This window comes from Garra rufa, chromosome 19 (genome assembly GCF_049309525.1).
Source record: "Garra rufa chromosome 19, GarRuf1.0, whole genome shotgun sequence".
Classification (NCBI taxonomy): Eukaryota; Metazoa; Chordata; class Actinopteri; order Cypriniformes; family Cyprinidae; genus Garra; species Garra rufa.
The window spans coordinates 40586537-40607342 of NC_133379.1; the positions used below are offsets into that span (position 1 = coordinate 40586537).

At 25.3% G+C, this 20806-nt stretch overlaps 2 protein-coding genes across 2 annotated transcripts in view; both read left to right on the top strand.

Annotated features, from left to right (window-relative positions):
• LOC141292115 (transcription factor 4-like) overlaps window positions 1-20806 on the top strand; it is a 360731-nt gene that overhangs the window by 119382 nt on the left and 220543 nt on the right. The gene's annotated exons all lie outside the window — the stretch shown is intronic.
• On the top strand, window positions 587-12461 carry LOC141292842 (transcription factor 4). Its single transcript, XM_073824903.1, has 3 exons — window positions 587-860; window positions 3172-3304; window positions 8456-12461. The coding sequence occupies exons 1-3, from the start codon at window positions 587-589 to the stop codon at window positions 8502-8504; spliced, it is 456 nt and encodes a 151-aa protein (XP_073681004.1). The 3' UTR covers window positions 8505-12461.

Here is a 20806-nt window from a genome sequence, read left to right on the forward strand (position 1 = left end):
AAATCTCCATGGAACATGAACTTTACTTAATTTCTTAATGATTTTTGGCATAAAAGAAAATCAATAATTTTGACCCATGCAATGTATTTTTGGCTATTGCTACAAATATACCCCAGCGACTTAAGACTGGTTTTGTGGTCCAGGGTCACATATATATATATATATATATATATATATATATGTATATGTACCTTTTTTATCTATTATATATTTTTATATACTCTATATATAGATAATTTTTTATTTCTTTTATATACTTTATTTATATATATATATATATAGAATTTAAGATGATTTTTGTATCTATTGTATATATTTTATATACTTTTGTATACATTTTGTATTTTTATACTCTCTATATTTATATAATTGTTGTATCTATTTTATATACTTTTAATTGTATAACTTCTTATATACTTTATATTTGGAATTTTAGATTTTAATTTTAATTTTAAAAATTGTTTTTATTTGAAACATTTTATTGGAATTGGAAACATTTGAAACATAATGTGTTCAGCCCTAAACCTGGCACAGAAAAATATTCTTTTGGTTGAATTAGAGAAACATAAGCCCTGATGAATAAGTAATGTGTGATGTGTTAACAAGCTCTGAACACGCTTCGGTCCACAGCAACAACGACGACGAGGATCTGACCCCAGAGCAGAAGCTGGAGCGTGAGAAGGAGCGGCGCATGGCCAATAACGCACGCGAGCGTCTGCGCGTCCGCGACATCAACGAGGCCTTCAAGGAGCTGGGCCGCATGGTGCAACTGCACCTGAAGAGCGACAAACCCCAGACCAAACTGCTCATCCTGCACCAGGCCGTCGCCGTCATCCTCAGCCTGGAGCAGCAGGTCCGAGGTCAGTCAGAAAAGCTCTCTCTTCACTTGCAGATTCTGTTTCTGCACTTTGAAATACACTGCAATGCTCTCCACTTGACCTTTTATTCCCAGCATGACAAATAAACCAGAAATTAATAGACGCTGATGTCTCAATGACTCATTGTTTGCTCACGCTACCTAATTGCAAATGTAATATAGTAATTACATACAACAATTAAAATGACTAACTGTTTTATTCATAATGGTAATAAGAATAATTATTATTAAATGTGTCTGTATATTTAATTGGACATTTGATAGATATTAATTGGATAAAATTTAGTGGTCATAAACATACTATTGTTATTTTATAAATATAAATACTGTAAATATTTTCTTGTTATTTTTAGAGTATTACACATTTGACAATTTAATTGTTGCATATAGTAAACACTTTCTGTGTTTGTTAATGTACAGAAGCTGTTCCAGAGTAGATTTGTATTTTATTTCATATATTATTATTATATATATATATATATATATATATATTTTTTTTTTACATTTTTTAGATTATATAAGTATTACTAACTCTAGATAATATATTATTATTGTTGTTGTTGTTTTGATGTAACTAATAATTATATATATAATATTTTACTACTTTTTAGATTATATTATTAATATTAATAACTGTATATAGGAAACACATTTTGTGTTTAATAACAGCTGTTAGTTTGTATTTTATATTTAATATATTATTATTATTATTATTATTATTATAAAACATTTTTTACATTTTTAGATTATAAAAGTATTAATAACTCTAGATAATAGATTATTGTTGTTGTTGTTGTTGTTACGATGTAACTAGTAATTATAAATAATATTTTACTACAATTTTTATATTAATAAATATTGATAACACATTCTGTTTTATTATGATATATTATATTATGTTATATTATTATATTAAATTTATAAATATAACACATTTATACAAGTATTAATAAATCTAGATTAAATTATATTTAATGCTATATTTAATCATTATTTTATTATTATTATTATTATTAATTTAGCTGCAAGTTTATTCAAGTAGCTGTTACAGATTAGATGTTCTATATTGGTATATTTTTTAGATAGATAGATATAGATTATTATTATTATGTAATAATTTTAAAAAGTATTCTTTTTTAAAATATTATTATACATATTAATTATATCATATACAATAAATAATTATTACAAATGTATTTTATAATATTTTACATGATATAAGTATTAATAATGATACAAAATATTAATATTAACTTTACAATAAAAATGTATAATAATTATTCTATTTATTACTATATTTAATCATTTTATTATTATTGTTATTATGGGATTATTCATTTTATTTATATTCATTCTTTTTACATAATATTATAAATATTATATTTTATTTTATATTATGTTATATACAATTAATAATTATAACACATTTATATTTTATTTATATCATATTTATATTGGTAACTCAAGATTTGTATTATATAATTAATGCAATATTTGTAATAATATTTTCTGGATTTAGTAATGTAACGGTTACAGATTAGACTTACCACATTTTGATATTTTATACAGTATAATTATAAATTATTAGTATATATTATTAGTATATTGTTAATATATTTTTTTTATATTATATTAATAATTACATAATATTTAATAATATTTTAGATGATATTAGTATTAACAACTTTAGATTTGCATTTAATATTTAATGCTATATTTAATAGTTGTATTAATAATAATAATATTTTAATATAAATGTACATATAAACTTTAATAATTTTATATTTAATATACAATTTCATCATTGTATAAACAGTATCATTTTATATTATTATTTTTATTTTTTATTTTATATACAAATAATTATATTAAAATATATAAATAAATATATCATAAAATTAAATAATATATTTTTGTAATAATTTTAGATGATATTAGTATTATTAACACTATATTTTCATTTTATATTTAAATATATATTTAATAATTCTGTTATTATTATTATTAGTAATAATAATACAAATTATCTGGGTATATTGTTTTTTTTTTTTTTTTTCAAATTAACAATATAATTTTATATTATTATTATATGTAATTATTAATTTTAAAAAATTATATTTTTTTAAATAATATTATAAATATTAATAAGTCCCGTATATATTTCAAAATCTTGCTGTAGTGACACTTTTGTCCCTCTGGATGGCATTGTATGAGCTGGATCAGAGAGTTTTGGAGCATTTCTCCAGGATTATTCTCTAAGCGTGTGTTTGTGTTTGTGTTCGCTCATGTTCCAGAGCGCAATCTCAATCCAAAGGCAGCGTGTCTGAAGAGACGGGAAGAGGAGAAGGGGTCGTCGGACGGTCCTCCTCTGTCATTGGCCGGCGGTCACCACAGCATGGGCGAGACGTCCAATCCTATGGGACAAATGTAAAGAGCCACACCCCCGTAAATGGTCAGAATATTTCCCTCTACACTGATCTGCTGTTGTACACGTCCTGAACCAATCAATCAATCAATCAATCAATCAAACCTGCAATCACTCGCTTACTCACTCATCCTGGCACTAGAGACAGAATTACCAGGCAAAGTGATGCAGAACGTTTGGATTTCTAACCATTGGTCACATGCCACGTAACTGACTTCATTAAACCATGACTAGTGTTCAATGGGTGGCAACAAAAACAAACCTAATCATCTGAAAAATCTCAAAATGGGCGCATTTTAACAACAGATTGGCCGTAAGTGTGGGTTATAATTTGTGTACATAGAGATTCTGATTTCAAAGTGTGTGTTATATATTGCAAATTTACTATAGCATCAATTTATAAAGCTAAACGAAGATATTTGTACACATTCAAAGCTGCATGTACACAAAATCACTGACCATTTCATTCAGAAGTGCTGTTTTGTGATGATTGCCATGATTTGTTTTAGTCTTCATGTTGTCTGATTTCATTTCTCACTGTTTGTGTTCTTTTTAAATAATGTTATATTTATTTTATTCGTTTATTTTATGATATTTAATAACCATAGATTTTCATTTTTATTTTTTACTATACTTATTAATTTTATTAATAATTATAATAATAATAATTTCTGGGTTTATTAATGTAGCTGTTACAGATTAGATTTACCGTATTGTGTACAGTCTAATTTTATACTATTATTATTATGTTAATATCCATTCAAATTATTTTTCTTTTTCAATAATATTATATTATATTATATATAATATTTTATATTATTAATAATTATTACACATTTATTTTATAATAATTATTAATTATATATAATATAATTAAATAATTATAATATAACATAAATAATTTATAATTATAATAATAATAATAATTTCTGGGTTTATTAATGTAGGTGTTACAGACTAGATTTACCACAATTTTGTATTTTATACAATATAATTTTAGATTAGTATTAATATTATTATTATTATGTTATTATTAATTAAAATTTTTAATAATATTATTATATTAGATACAATTAATAATTATTACAAATTATTTTATAATATTTCAGGTGATGTAAGTATTAATAACTCTAGAACATTTTATATATTTACTATACTTATTTATTTTATTAATAATATTAATAATAATTATTTCTGGGTTTATTAATGTAACTGTTACAGGTACAAATTTACCGTAATTTTGTATTTTATACAATATAATTTTAAATTATTATTAGTAGTAGTACGTTATTATTCATTTAATTTTTTTCTTTTTTATATATTATATTTTATATTATATTACATACAATTAATAATTATTATAAATTTATTTCATAATATTTCAGATGATATAAGTATTAATAACGCTAGGATTTGCATTTTATCATTAATACTATGTTTAATAATTGTATTATTATTATTAATGGTAATAATAGTAATAATTTCTGGGTTTATTAATGTAGCTGTTACAGATTAGATTTACCAAAATTTTGTATTTTAACAGTATAATGTTTATATAATATAATCTTATATTATTCATTTTGAAAATGTATTATATTTAAGTAATATTATAAATATATTTTATATTATGTTATATGCAATTAATAGTATAACACAATTATGTTTCATTTATATTAATAACTCAATATTTGCAATTTATATTAATGCTGTATTTAATAATTTTATTATTACTGTTAATAATATTAATAATGATTTCTGTGTTTATTAATGTAGCTGTTACAGATTATATTTACCATAATTTTGTATTTTATACAATAAAATGTTAATTATTATATTATTGTTAATTTTGAAAATGTATTATTTTTAAGTAATATTATAAATATATTTTATATTATATTATATGCAATTATAATATTTATATTACATTTATATTAATAATGTAATATTCGCATTTTATATTTAATACTATATTTAATAATTGTAGTATTATTATTTGTAGTATTATTATTTATTTCTGGGTTTATTAATGTAACTATTTATTAGATTAGATTAGAATAGGTTAGATTTATCACTTTTTATTTTATACAATGTAATTTTATATTATTGTTATTATCATTTTAAAAAGTACTGTTTTTTTAAGTATTTTTATAAATATTATAAATGAAATTAATTTCATGCAGAAGTGCTGTTTTGTGATGCTTGTCATGTTTTGTTTTAGTCTTCATGTTGCCTGGTTTATTTTCTCAGTGTTTGCTTGAGCTAAAAGCCAAATTAAATCCCGTAAAAGCATGAAAAGTACAATGTTCACATTGCATTGTGGGTGTGAACAGAGACATGCAGTTCCAAAGGTTCATGTTATCTGTGTAAATGACTGTAATGTGCACTTAATGATTTTACAAGTTATGATTAAGGTACAATTGAAGGTGTGAATTAAACCCAGTTTATTCATCTGCGCCTTAAATTACAGTTTAATTTACGTTCTCCACAAGAAAAAACAGATCATTGTTTTAGAGGCAAGATCTGCTTTATAAAATCAGTACCTTATTAAAGACATGATATTTTATATTTTCAGTCAGGAAAAAAGAAGTTAGATTTCGTATGCAAGGAATAAAAACACATTTTTAGCCATTATTGCATTAAAAAGGCACTATTGCACTTAATTTATGCTCATTTTAAAATAGTTTTTAGACAAAGGATCAACAAATAATACAAAAACAATATTTACACAACAGTTATCATAAAATAAACAACACTATTACATAATATATCAATTAGTATGTTCCTGTAGTGTAATTTTCATTACTGCATTATGTTAATGAGAGTAATCTTTTTCGATTATTTGTTTACACATTTTGCATCACAATAAAACGAATTGTTCAGTTCAATTAAAGGATTAAATAAATTGCATAAAATATTACATAATCTAATATAAATGATTATTTCAATGAGGTATAGTTTTCATTCATTATTGAGAGTATGTTAGTACATAAGAGTATGTATTTTTATTTATTTACATATTTTGTACTACCGAAATGAATTAAATTATTATTAAAATAAAGAATCTAAATATTACATTAATTAATAATTGCTATAATATAATGTAAATATAATACATAAATTATTTTCACATAGTTTTACTTTAATTAGAGTATTTTATTGTTTTTATAAATGTTTTAATTACATAGTTATATTAATTATATTAAAGAACCAAAAAAATTCATACTGTATACTATAATATCAATTATGTCCATAAAATACATTTTCATTATTGCATTACGTTAATTAGAGTACTTTTATATTTTATTTACATATTTTGCATTACAACATGCAACATTTTGCATTATTTTGTATTGCCATAATAACAATTATTAAAATAAAGAATCAAAATATTACATAAACAAAAATATAATATTATATATTATAATTCTAATTACAATTATTTTTATTGACATATTTAGCTTTATAATAACATGAATTATTAAATAAATCAAAAATGTATATGAATTTTATATGATAGTGTTTTTATTATTACTTGTAGTAGTATTTACATATTTTGCATTATAATAGCAATAATTATTAAAGAACCACAAATATAATAATATAATATAATATAAATTATTATTTCCACAGTATAAATTCATTATTGCATTATATTGAGTACTTTATTGTTTCTATGAATATAATCATTAGAATTACAATTATTTTTATTAACACATTTTGCATTATAATAACAAGAATTGTTAAATTAATCAAACATTTATATAAATTATTTTTGCCCATACAGTATAATTTACTATATTACATTAATGATAGTATTTTTATTGTCTTTGTTTACATATTTTAAATTGTAATAACTATAAGAATTATTAAAGAACCAAAAATATATATAATATAATTAATATATAATTATTATATAATATTATATTATATATACATTATTATTTCCACAGAGTATAATTTTACTTTATTGTTTTTATAAATATTATTATAATAATTACAATTATTTTTATTAGTTATATTATAATAACAAGAATTGTTAAATTAATCAAAAATATTTATATTAATTATTTTGCTCATATAGTTCATATTTTCATTGCTGTATTACATTAATGATACAAAATAATATAATAATATAATATATAAATTATTATTTCCAAAAAATATATTTTTACTTTATTGTTTTTATAAATATTAAAATAACAATTACAGTTATTTTTACTTACATATTATTATTTACATATTTTGCATTATAATAACTAAAAGAATTATTAAAGAACCAAAAATATTACATAATAAAATATAATACAAATTATGTCAAAATAAATTATCATTACTGCATTTCATTAACGACAGTACTTGTATATTTTTTATTTACATATTTTGCATTACAGTAATGCAAATTATTAAATTAAATTTAAAAATCTAAGTGGAAAAAAATTGCTTAAATGACAAAATAATGAATACCTTCTAAAAATAATCTCAATTTACTTTAAGCAAAGTATTTATTTTGTATTACCGTAATGAGAATTATTAAAATAAATAATCTAAATATTGTATAAACAAAAAAATATTATATTATGTAAATTATTTCCACATAGTATAATTTTCATTATTCCATTACGTTAATAAGAAAATATATATGAATACATTATAATTTGCATTACTGTATTACTTTAATGATAGTATTTTTATTATGATTTTTTATTTACATATTTTTCATTATAATAGCAACAATTTTAAAGAACCAAAAATATTACATGTAATATACATTATTATAACAAACATTTCTATGAATTATATTGCCTATACAGTATAATTTGATTACTATATTACAGTAATAGTATTATTTTATTAATAATAGTATCTTTATTTACATAATTTGCATTATAAAAACTATAAGAATTATTATTATTATTATTATTAAAAAAACTAAAATAATATAGTATAATAATTTTCATAACTTTTTTATTTATTTGCATATTTTGAATAACAGTAATGAGAATTTTTTTAATTAATAAAAAAAAAATCAAAGTTCTTAAATGGCATAATAATAAAGACCCCCAACATAATTTCCTTTTACTTACAAAATACATATTTGTAAGTGCTTTTGTGCTGTTTTTGCAGTACTAATGTACCGTCTGTCCATCTTCCAGGTCGAAGCTGCCAGAATTCATCAAAATGATGAGCGATCACTTCCTTTGACAACGTCATCTCTGCCCCGAACGTCAGTCAAACAATCAATCGAACGAACGAACTTCCATCCGACCGACCGACTCCTGCGTGTTCCCGTTCCCGACGGCGTCTGCGAGGATTCCTCCTGTAAATTAGGGAGCCGCGTGGGATTCGTTGTGCATATCTTCCTCCGAGCATTCCCTGTTGCAAAAGAAGACGTATTTACACACAAAAACACACACAAAAAAAGACGGGCGGGCGATTCTTCAAACATATCATGATGTTGTGGAGGTGTGGAGACTTCAATGGCAATCCTGTCCACACTGTGGAACTCTTGTAGCTGTGCCTCACGGAACTCCTTACGGAAAAAACAAATAAAAAAAGAATTAGGAAATTCCCAGTCGCTCGGGACGAGAGGAGCTGTCAATCAAACAAGCAAGATTGGGATTTCGAATTTAACAAAGCCCTTCAAACCGTTGCAATAATGTTGTTTTAGTTCTTTTGAAACCAGCAGATCTCACCTACGGAAGCTCATTTCTCTCCGTTTCTTGGTTTGTCTCTCTCTCCCGAAGCCCTCCCGGACCCCGAAGATGCAATTTTAACATGTCGAAACTTCAACCAAAACGTGCCTTTTAGAGCTCATATCATCACACAACTGGAGGAGAACATTATCTAGGATGCAAAAGCGTAGGAAGCGTTAGTCATTAGGTCTATGCAGTCAGGTTTTTAACAACCTGGAGTTTAAAAAAAAAGTAAAAAGGTAAAAAAAAGAAGTATTTTTTGGATAAACTGTATTTAATGTACTGTAAGGCTATATGTAATTAGAAGGTGTGTCCCGCCCACAGTCAAGCGTGGCCCCGCCCACAACCCAGCGTGGCCCCGCCCACTCGTCACCGTCGTTCTTGAGCATTGTATTATAGATATCCGCTTTGACGAATACAGGCTTGTTGTTGAGCCGCCGTAGTACAAATGTGTGGTTGTACGTGTAAAATGGCTTTTTCCTCTTTTTTTAATCTCTCTATTCTTCGTCTGTACTGGTTTCTCTGTCAAAAAAAAGATAAAAAATGTACGGGAGGCACTGAAAGTGGACACAAATCTATTAGAAAATCGATATATATAAATGTAGAAATATATACAGTATATAAAGGAGTCGACGAGGAGCGATTTTCTCATTCTGTAAAGCGCGGAGACGTGCCGAACGCCGTCCGATACGAGAGACGTGACTCTGTTTTTCATAACGTCACCGCTGACGGCGAACGACGGACGACGTTCTCGCCGAACTCGGCCGGACGGCGAAGGGAAACACACGCCAACACGGACATTTGTAAATTGTATGCGACAAATGCAAACGTACCATTATTTTGAAATTGTGTATGTAAAAGTTATATTTTTACATGTAGGCTGTTGTTATTTTGTGTTTTAGAAATGCGTTGTATCAGTTCTTCTTTTTGTTTTTTCCAAAAAAAATACTTCATTGTGTGTTGAAAACGTGTCACATTGAAAATGTCGTGAGAACAAAAAGAAAAAAAAAAAAGTATGTTTATATTTGCGGGAACATTTTTTCTTTTCTATAACGGTTTGGGGTCGGGGAATCGAAGCTGTACGATTAGCTCTCTCTCATCCTCTTTCATCATTACATTGTCATTTTTTTAATTGAGTATTTTTTGTGTAAATAGACGAGCTGCCGTCGATCACGTGGCCCGCTGAGGGTTAACTATGTGTGTCAACAATCAGACCTTAATTTGCATTCTCACTTTTGTAAAGAGACATCGCTGAAAGAATCGAAGGGACGACTCGGATGCCCTCCTGCTCACCGTTTAGGCCTGGATTTAATACGAGTTGCGTATCAGATTTGGACAGATGAACAAACATGATGTGATGCGTTTTTGTCATGCATTCGTGAAACGAAACAAAATGGTTTTTACAGTATATTTGCAATCAATAAACTCAGTTTGTTTCAGTCTCATGGATTTTAACTAATCGAATCTTATGGAAACCCACTTCCACCACAAAGTAATAAAACATAAAGGTAATAATCTCACAATTCTCAGAAGGAAATTATTAAATATAAACTCACAATTATGCCTTTTTTCACAATTCTGATTATATCTCTCAATTCTCACTTTTTTTTCTCCACAGAATTGGGAGAAAAAGTCAAAAATGCAAGATTTAAACATGCACTTCTGGCTTTTTACTCACAATTCTGCATTTAAACCTCACAAATCTGACTTTTTTTGTAATTCTGTTTATATCTCACAATTTTGACTTTTTTCTTGTAATTCTACATTTAAATCTAGCAATTTTCACTTTTTTCCTTACAAATTTGCATTTATATCTCGCAATTTGGACTTTTTTCGCACAATTCTGCGTTTATATCTTGCAATTTGGACTTTTTTCTCCATAATTCTGTTTATTTCTCATGATTTTGACTTTTTTTCTCGTAATTCTGCATTTAAATCTCACAATTTGAACTTTTTTCCCACAATCCTGTATTTATATTTTGCAATTCTGACTTTTTTTATTATAATTCTGCATTTAAATCTTGCAATTCTGACAATTTTTCCTCATAATTCTGTGTTTATATGTCATATTCTGAACTTTTTTTCTTGATAATCTGCCTTTAAATCTCACAATTTGGACCTTTTTCATAATTCTGCGTTTATATCTCATAATTTGGACTTTTTTCCTTGAAATTCTGCATTTAAATCTCACAATTTAGACTTTTTCCCCACGATTCTGCATCTATATCTCACAATTCTGACCTTTTTTTCATAATTCTGCATTTATATCTCATAATTTTGGATATTTTTTCTTGAAATTCTGCATTTATGTTTCATAATTTGGACCTTATTTCATAATTCTGCATTTGTATGTCATCATTTAGACTTTTTTTTCTTGAAATTCTTCATTTAAATCTCACAATTTGAACTTTTTCCCCCACAATTATACATTTATATCTCACAATTCTGACTTTTCTTGCAATTCAGTAAATTCTGACTTTTTTCCCCACAATGAAATAAAAAATTGCAACATTTCATCTCAGAATTGCAAGAAAAAAGTCACAATTACCTTTTAAAAATTTTTATCCCTCAAATAAGCTTCTATATAATCTTACTTTTCCACAACTAAACAAAAATTTAAAAAATAATAATTGTTTTTGCAATGAAGAGATTTATGCTGATTTTAATCAATATAAATAAATGCATTTTGAATATATGATTACTTATATCAAATCAAATAAATGCAAATTTGGTAATAATAAACAGTGCAATGATTTTTTTTGCAAAGTATGTTTCATTTAAGTGTTAAAGTACAGCATGACTGATAGATATGCATCACATTCTGTTTATATGCTTATGTTAAAACTCCAAATTTGATACAACATTAAATTAAGGCCTAAAAATGTTTTTTTAGATGCAGAATCGCAACAATGTCATGGGTTTTCCTACTTGATTTGCAGGTTCAAAACACTCCAGCAAAAGCCTAGTATTGAAAAGTGTGGTGCATCTGTACTTTTGCATTGCTTCAGACATGCTAGTGTTCTTGTCCTTCAGTAAATTTTGAACATCTGAAGTTGTATTTTGCCAGTGCTAAACGATGTTTGACTAATTCTCTCCTTGTGCCACATCATGTTGTTGTAGCCAATTGAATTACTATGATTGCAGTGGAAAAGATGATGTTTTCCTCTTGGTTGTTCATAATGTACATACTTGTTCTTGCTTTTATGAACTGATTTTTTATTTTTAGTCCAATGCAGAACTGAACTGTAAGCGATCTTTTCCATCCTCAGAAAGCAAACCTGGGCAGTGTCATCTCTGTTTATTTAAGTGCTCCTCACGTGGAGGATTGTGAGATAAAGATTATTTGACGCAAACAGCAACGTCTTTGCTGCTTTCTCAGCGCGTTTGTCCCACGGATGCGTTGTCTTTGTCACTTGAGTGTGATTTCAATAAAGAGAGACCATCTAGAAGCTCAAAACATCCTCTATATCCACTGCCGGATGACGTTTTTTAACCTCAGTAAAGTGGATCGAGTGCTGATTTCACTGCAAATTTAACACGCAAACCAACAATTAAGAGTTTCAGTAAATGCAATCAGTCATGTTTTCAGGTAAAAACATCTTTAAAAGTGAACAATGATGACAAAAAAATGGTGGAAACTTGTTTGAAAACAGTCATTATTTATGATGCACTTCACCTTTAAAATTATGCATTTATTGGTGAAACAAATTGCATGAGATATTAAGACTTGCTTTAAGATAATATTTATTTTTTTGTGGCATCTGCACTCAAAAAATATTATTTTAACTCTAAAATCACTAGTAAATTTCACAAATAATTAGTTTAGTAACATTGTAATAAACAGACCAAACAATTTTAACAACACAAATTTTTGAGAGTGAAACGTCTAATGCCAAACATAACATTAATGACATAAAATGGTGGAAACTTGTTAGAAAACAGTCATTATTTGTGTCTTTATGATTTCACCTTAAAAATTATGCATTTCTTTGAGAAGCCAATTGCATTCGACTTGTTTTAAGATAATATATTTTTTTTGTTTGTTTGTTTTTTTGCATCTGCACTCAAAATTTTTTTTCAAATTAGAGTGAAATGTCTAATGACAACATTTTAATGACATAAACTGTTTGAAAACAGTGATTATTTTTGACTTTATGATGCACTTCACCTTTAAAGCGATGCATTTATTTGAGTAACTAAACTGCATGAGATATTAAGACTTTTTAAAATAATGTATTTGAATTTTTTCTTCGTTTACGCATAATGAAAAAGAAATGTTTGGTTAACTTTTAAACTTTTTTTGTGGCATCTGCCCTCAAAAAATACTTTGTAACTAGTTTTACTCTAAAATCACAAGTAAATTTCACAAATAATTAGTAACTTTGTAATAAACATGAAATTTACTCAGAATCTGAATAAATCAGACTAAGCTAGAATATAAGCCATTGTATATAAGGTAAATGAAAGTAAAATGTCTAATGCCAAATATAACAATAATTACATAAAATGGTGGAAACTTGTTTGAAAACAGTCATTTTTTGTGTCTTTACGATGCACTTCACCTTTAAAATGATGCATTTATTTGAGAAGCAAATTGCATGAGATATTAAAAGAAAACATACTAAGAAATTGCTAGTAAATGCACAAATACAAGTAACATTTAATAAAACGTGACTTTTAAAACCAATCTAAACTAAAATATAAACCATTTTAACAACTCTATTGCAATTTGCACATTTTTGAAGGTGAAATGTCTAAAGCCAAACAGAACATAAAATGGTGGAAACTCGTTTGAAAACAGTCATTATTTGTGTCTTTATGAGGCATTTGTTTGAGAAGCAAATTGCATAAGAAATTAAGACAACAAAACATGAAATTGTTTCAATGTGTTTGTTTTTTTTATTTTATGCACACTGATGTTTTTTTAGACAACTGTTGAGACCATTTAAATTTCACAAATAATTACAAATAAATGGCAAGTAACACAGAATTAAAGGTGAAATTTTAAACTAAACTAAATTCTAAAAATTATAAACAACTTTACTATGGTAATGTTTTTTTTTATCTACACTAAAAAAAGTTCTTTGAAATGATTTTTTCTCAGAAATTACTAGTAAATTTAATAAATAATTACAAATAAACAGCAATTAACTTTGAATGAAACATGAAATTTAAAACCAGTTTAAACTAAAATATAAACAATTTTAACAGCACTATTGCACATTTTTGAAGGTGAAATATCTAATGCCAAACAACAATAATAATGTAAAATCGTGGAAACTAGTTTGAAAATTCATTATTTGTGTCATTATGATGCACTTCACCTTCAAAACCATACTTTTGTTTGAGATGCAAATTGCATAAAAAATAAGACTTGTTTTACGATAATATATTTGAAATTGTTCTTAATTTAATTTATGCATACTGAAATTTGTATTGTTGTTTGTTTGATGTCTACACTAAAAAATTTCCCTTTGAAGCAATTTTACTCAGAAATGACTAGTAAATTTAATAAATAATTACAAATAAACAGCAATTAACTTTGAATAAAGCATGAAATTCAAAACCAAACTAACTTATAAACAATTTTAACAGCACTATTCGAGAAGCAAATTGCATGAGATATTAAGACTTGTTTAACTGTAATATATTTGAAAATCTTCTTAATTTATGCATACTAAAAAAAATCTTTGAAACAATTTTTCATCAAAAATGGCTAATAAATATCACAAATAATAGTAAACAGCAAGTAACATTGCATAAAACATGAAATTTAAAACCAGACTAAATTAAAAATGTAAATCATTTTAACAACACCCTTGCAAATTTTTGAAAGTGAAATATTTAATGCCAAAATGCACAATAATAATACTGAAAAAAATCTGGAAACTTGTTTGAAAACAGTCATTATTTGTGTCTTTATGATGCACGTTACCTTTAAAACCATGCATTTATTTGAGAAGCAAATAAACAGCAATTACCTTTGAATAAAATATTTTTGAAAGTGAAATGTCTAATGCCAAGCATAACAATAATGACATAAAATAGAGGTCATTATTTATGTCTTTATGGTGCATAAAACCATGTATTTGTTTGAGAGGCAAATTGCTTAAGACATTAAGATTTGTTTTAAGATAATATAATTTTTTTATTATTATTATTTTATGCATACAGATTTTTTATTTTTTTATTTTTTTTTTTGTGGCATCTGGACTTGATGCTGAAGTGTTGGTGAAGTGTTTAATGCCAAACATCATAACGACTCAACCAATGGCAAAAATATGGTAAAAACTGTTGCATTTATTTAAAAAGCAAATTTTAAATTTGCACAAATCTGCACTGAAAAAAAACAACAATTTTCACTTGGGAAAAAAGAAGTGAATTTCAGAAACTTTTAAGGTTGAAAATTTTTAATAATATTTTCTTGTAAAACACTGATAATCTTCTTTTCCTTTAAAGTCAAAAAATTATTTTTGCAGGGTGGTTAAAATGCAATTAAACTTACTTCACCTGAATTAAGAGATATTGTCTAAAAGCAAGTCTAATACTAAACACAAACTTAAATATGCAATCTAGTCTTTCATTTTTGACACTTAACTTTCAAATCATAGGTTTAGCTGAGAAATAAAAAGTCAAAACATGATGACAAATATAATCCCAGCTTTATAATAGCGATCGTGTTCAAGCACAACCCCAGATCTGTCAACTGACAGGAGGAATGAAACATCTCCAGATCACACAAATAAGTCCAACAGGTTTCAGCCTTTGCTGCGTTTCTTTGTGCAACATGTTTGTAGTCGGAATAGTGAGCGTTTATGAACTGTGGCCTTTTTATTCTTGTATTCAAGTGAAAAATCGTGACCATCAGAGTTCAAGCGACCAATCGCCGTGTTCCAGTGCCTGGATTTTTGTTATAAAGCTTCTTTAGTCCATTTTTGCTATGAAATACATGTACACGAGTGCATTCGGGAGGCAAAAATATCACCTGCATTTTAAAAATCACTAGATTTTCACTTTTATATCAGTAATGTTGACAAAATAAGAGTCTGAATCAAGACTGTTCCACTTTGTAGAGTTTTTGGAGTCATTCAGATATGCCTTTTTATTTTATTTTGCTATTTAAAGATCATTTGGAGATGCAGATGTGATTTTGAAAGGGAGAAATTAAAAGTGTGTGTGTGTGTGTGTGTGTGTGTGTGTGTTTCATTTTCTGATTTTTTTTTGGGGTTTCTGTTGTAAATGTGACGTTGTTGTTGTTGTGTTTCATCCTCATCCTCATCTGTTTGTTCTCATCCTGTAGTATCTCAATGATGACCGTCTGTAGCAATAAATGTGCCATTTTTATGATCTACCGCTTTCAGCGCTTCTGCTTTGTTTCGTGTAAATATTCATTTTAGCTTTAAGTTTAATACAAATGCAAATGCAGATACATTTAAACAGATGAATGCATGAATTAACCAAAAAAATTCTTATAATTTAAATGGGTCAAAGATGAAAAAGAGTTTAAGCATAAAAACAGTTTAGTTGGTTTTTTCATTTAATTGCATTTTGTTTGTATATGTATGTTTGTATGTATATATTGTTTTTTAGTTAACCATTAATTGTTATTGATTTTTGTTTTGAGTACTATTTTGAAATATTAGTTTGAAAATAGTTTTCTTTTTAGCTTTAATAATTTTTTCAGTTTTCATTGTTTTTATTTGATTTTATATATTTTTATTATGTTATATTTTTGATTTATATATGTGTGTGTGTGTATATATATATATATTTAGCATTTATTAATTGTTATTTATTAGTTTTTCTTTATTTTTATTTAGTTATTTTAGTACTTCGACTAAAATAAAAAAAACATTGTCTTTGCCATTAGCTGAAATAAAATATGTTTAATATAAAAAGTAAGATATAAAAAAGTTTTTTTTTATTTTAGTATTTTTTTACTATAATACAGTTATTTATTTCAGACTCAGTATAAAACATATATAATCTGCCCCTAAATACATTTTTAATATTACATTTACTATACATTTACTATATATTTTTTTGTAAATTCTGCGAGGTATATGAAAACTGTATTGCAAATATTACAAAAAAATATATATTAAAACAACTGCAAACATTTAAAACCAGTTTAGCACATTTTAATTAATTTGACTGATTTTTCAAAATTTAAAATTTTTACATTTTTACATTTTTATTTTTTACATTTTTAACAGAAACACAAATAAAGGCACATCTAAAATATTGTTCAAAATTATGATTAAAACAATGTTCAAAAATGTTTTAAATTGCATTCGTTTACCTTCCCTTATTTAACCAGGAAGGTCCCAATGACAGCAGCATGTCTCCTTGTTTTACTGACATTGTCTTTGCCATTAGCTGAAATACAATATGTTTAATATAAAAAGTAAGATATAAAACAAGTTTTTTATTTTTTATTATTTTTTACTATAATAACGGTTATTTATTTATTTATTTCAGACTCAGTATAAAAAAAATTAATTTTGCCCCTAAATACATTTTTAAGATTACATTTACTATACATTTACTATTACATTTTTTAAATAATTAACATTTTGTAAATTCTGCGAGGTTTTAAAATTTTTGACTTCAACTGTATTATATATGTTACAACAACTGTAAACATTTAAAACCAGTTGAGCACATTTTAATTAATTTGACAGAATTTTTGCATTTTCACATTAAATTAGTGTTCAAAGTGAGGATCAAAACAATCAAAACAATGTTCAAAAATGTTTTAAATTGCATTCGTTTGACCAGGAAGGTCCCAATGACCGCAGCATGTCTTCAAGGAGTCCTAGACCTTGTTTTACTGACATGTATTGCCATTATCTGAAATACAATGTTTAATATAAAAAGCAAGATATAAAACAAGTTGTTGTTTTTTTTTTTTTTTTTTTTTTTTACTATAATAGCAGTTATTTATTTATTTATTTCAGACTCAGTATAAAAAAATACAATTTTGCCCCTAAATCAATTTTAATATTACATTTACTATACATTTACTATTACGTTTTATGTTTTTTAATAACACTTTGTAGAGTCTGCAAAAATGTTTAAAACAGAACATTTACTATTACATTTTTTTAAAACATTTAACATTTTATAGATTCTGCAAGGTGTATGAAGACTTTTGACTTCAACTGTATTATTACAAAAATATATATATAACAACAACTGTAAACATTTAAAAACAGTTGAGCACATTTTAATTAATTTGACTGAATTTTAAAATTTTAAAATTTTTACATTTTTACATTTTTTAAACACAAACACAAATAAAGTCACATCTGCAATATCACAAAAAAATATATATTACAACAACTGTAAACATTTAAAAGCTAATTTGACTGAATTTTTAAATTTTTAAAACAGAAACAAAAATAAAGGCACATCTAAAATAGTGTTCAAAATGATGATCAAAACAATGTTAAAAAATGTTTCAATTTCCATTCGTTTACCTTCCCTTATTTAACCAGGAAGGTCCCAATGACTGCAGCATGTCTTCAGGGAGTCCTAGACCTTGTTTTACTGACATGTATTGCCATTATCTGAAATACAATGTTTAATATAAAAAGTAAGATATAAAAACCAGTTGAGCACATTTTAATGAATTTTTACATTTTTAAATTTTTAAAACAGAACATTTACTCTAATTTTTTTTAAACATTTAACATTTTATAGATTCTGCAAGGTGTATGAAAACTTTTGACTTCAACTGTATTATTACAAAAAATATATATAACAACAACTGTAAACATTTAAAAGCAGTTGAGCACATTTTAATTAATTTGACTGAATTTTAAAATTTTAAAATTTTAAAATTTTAAAATTTTAAAATTTTTAAATTTTTAAATTTTTAAATTTTTAAATTTTTTAATTTTTTAAACAGAAACACAAATAAAGTCACATCTGCAATATCACAAAAAATATATATTACAACAACTGTAAACATTTAAAAGCAGTTGAGCACATTTTAATTAATTTGACTGAATTTTTAAATTTTTAAAACAGAAACAAAAATAAAGGCACATCTAAAATAGTGTTCAAAATGATGATCAAAACAATGTTAAAAAATGTTTCAATTTCCATTCGTTTACCTTCCCTTATTTAAATAGGAAGCATGTCTTCAGGGAGTCCTAGACCTTGTTTTACTGTAAACTCTGAGACGCCCAAAGCGGGCCGGTCCAGTACAGGACGTCACAGGCGTGCTTGAGCGCTGAGCTGTGAGTTTGAGGTGATTGTGACATGGGCTGACGTCAGCGCGTGTCTCACTGGATTACGCTGCCTGACTGTGGCTCAGATCCACCCGGGAACTCCTCTCAAAGAACACACACTCACTCACTCAGCGCAGCAACATGTCTGATCAACGCGCGCATGTGTGACTGTGTTTCGTGATGGGTTTATGTAAGAAGCAGATTCATGATCTATGGCTATGCTATTTAGATTTTTGTGTGTTTCATGATCAGTTTATGTAAGAAGCAGATTCATGGATTATGAGTTGATATGTTGTTTGGGTTTCAGTGTTATAATAATATATCATAGTATATCATAGTTATTTTAGCGTTATTGATTTTTTGAGTAATATTTTGAAACAGATTTTATTTTTATATCCTCAGTTTTCATTTTAACTTTAGTTTTAGTAATTTTGTTCTGTGTTTTCATTTTTGTTTTTATTTCATTTAGTTTTTTTTTTATTTTGATATATATTGTTTTTTAGTATTTATTAATTGTTATTGATTTTTGTTTTTGAGTAGTATTTTGAAATAGATTTTATTTTATATTCTCAGTTTTCATATAATTTTTAGTTTTAGTAAATTTTGTAAAGTAAAAAGTAATTTTGTTCTGCTTTCATTTTTTGATTTTATTTTATTTTATATCTTTATTATGTTATATATATATATATATATATATATATATATATATATAAAATATATATATATATATATATATATATATATATATAGCTAAATAAAATAACTAAATAAAGTAAAAAATAAATATAAATAAAACTAATAAATAGCAATTAATAAATATTAAAATACAATGTTATATATACATATATAAATATTTTATACAATAATCCTGGCTATTTATCTATCTATCCATCTAAGCTATTAAAAAAATAAAATATCTTTAATATTTAAGTTAAATACAAAAGTTTTTTTTCAAGTAATGTTTTTTTTTAAACCACAATAACCCTGGATATTTATTTATTTATTTATTTTATTTTTATTTTTAATTTAAGACTTTATTTGGCCCTAAATACATTTTTTAAAAATTCTTGGTATTCCAAAATGATTCTAAAATACCCTAAAACACCATCATTACTACAATTATATTGCAGTAAAATCCATTAAAATAAATAAAATATGTTAAATATAAATAAATACTTTTTTTTCCAAGTAATGATTTTATAATAAATAAAACTATAATAACCCTGGATATTTATTTATTTATTTATTTATTTATTTATTTATTTATTTATTTATTTATCTGTATAAACAAAATTATTCTGGCCCTATACATGTTTTGAAAAATCCACATGATATTCCAAATTTTATCCTAAAACACCATCATTACTACAATGATATTGCAGTAAAAGCCATTAAAATAAATAAAAAATGTTTAATATAAAACGTTAAATATAAAAGAAGTCATTTTTTATTTCAAAGTAATAATTTTTAAACTATAATAACCCTGGATATTTATGTATGTATGTATTTATTTATTTATTTATTTACTTTACCCTAAAATACCATCATTACTAAAATGAAATTGCTGTAAAAG

Coding starts and splice junctions, on each gene's coding strand:
- LOC141292842 (XM_073824903.1), top strand. CDS start 587: ATGTGTGATGTGTTAACAAGCTCTGAACACGCTTCGGTCCACAGCAAC. Junction 861..3,171: donor CCTGGAGCAGCAGGTCCGAG/GTCAGTCAGAAA, acceptor CTCATGTTCCAG/AGCGCAATCTCAATCCAAAG. Junction 3,305..8,455: donor TCCAATCCTATGGGACAAAT/GTAAAGAGCCAC, acceptor TCCATCTTCCAG/GTCGAAGCTGCCAGAATTCA.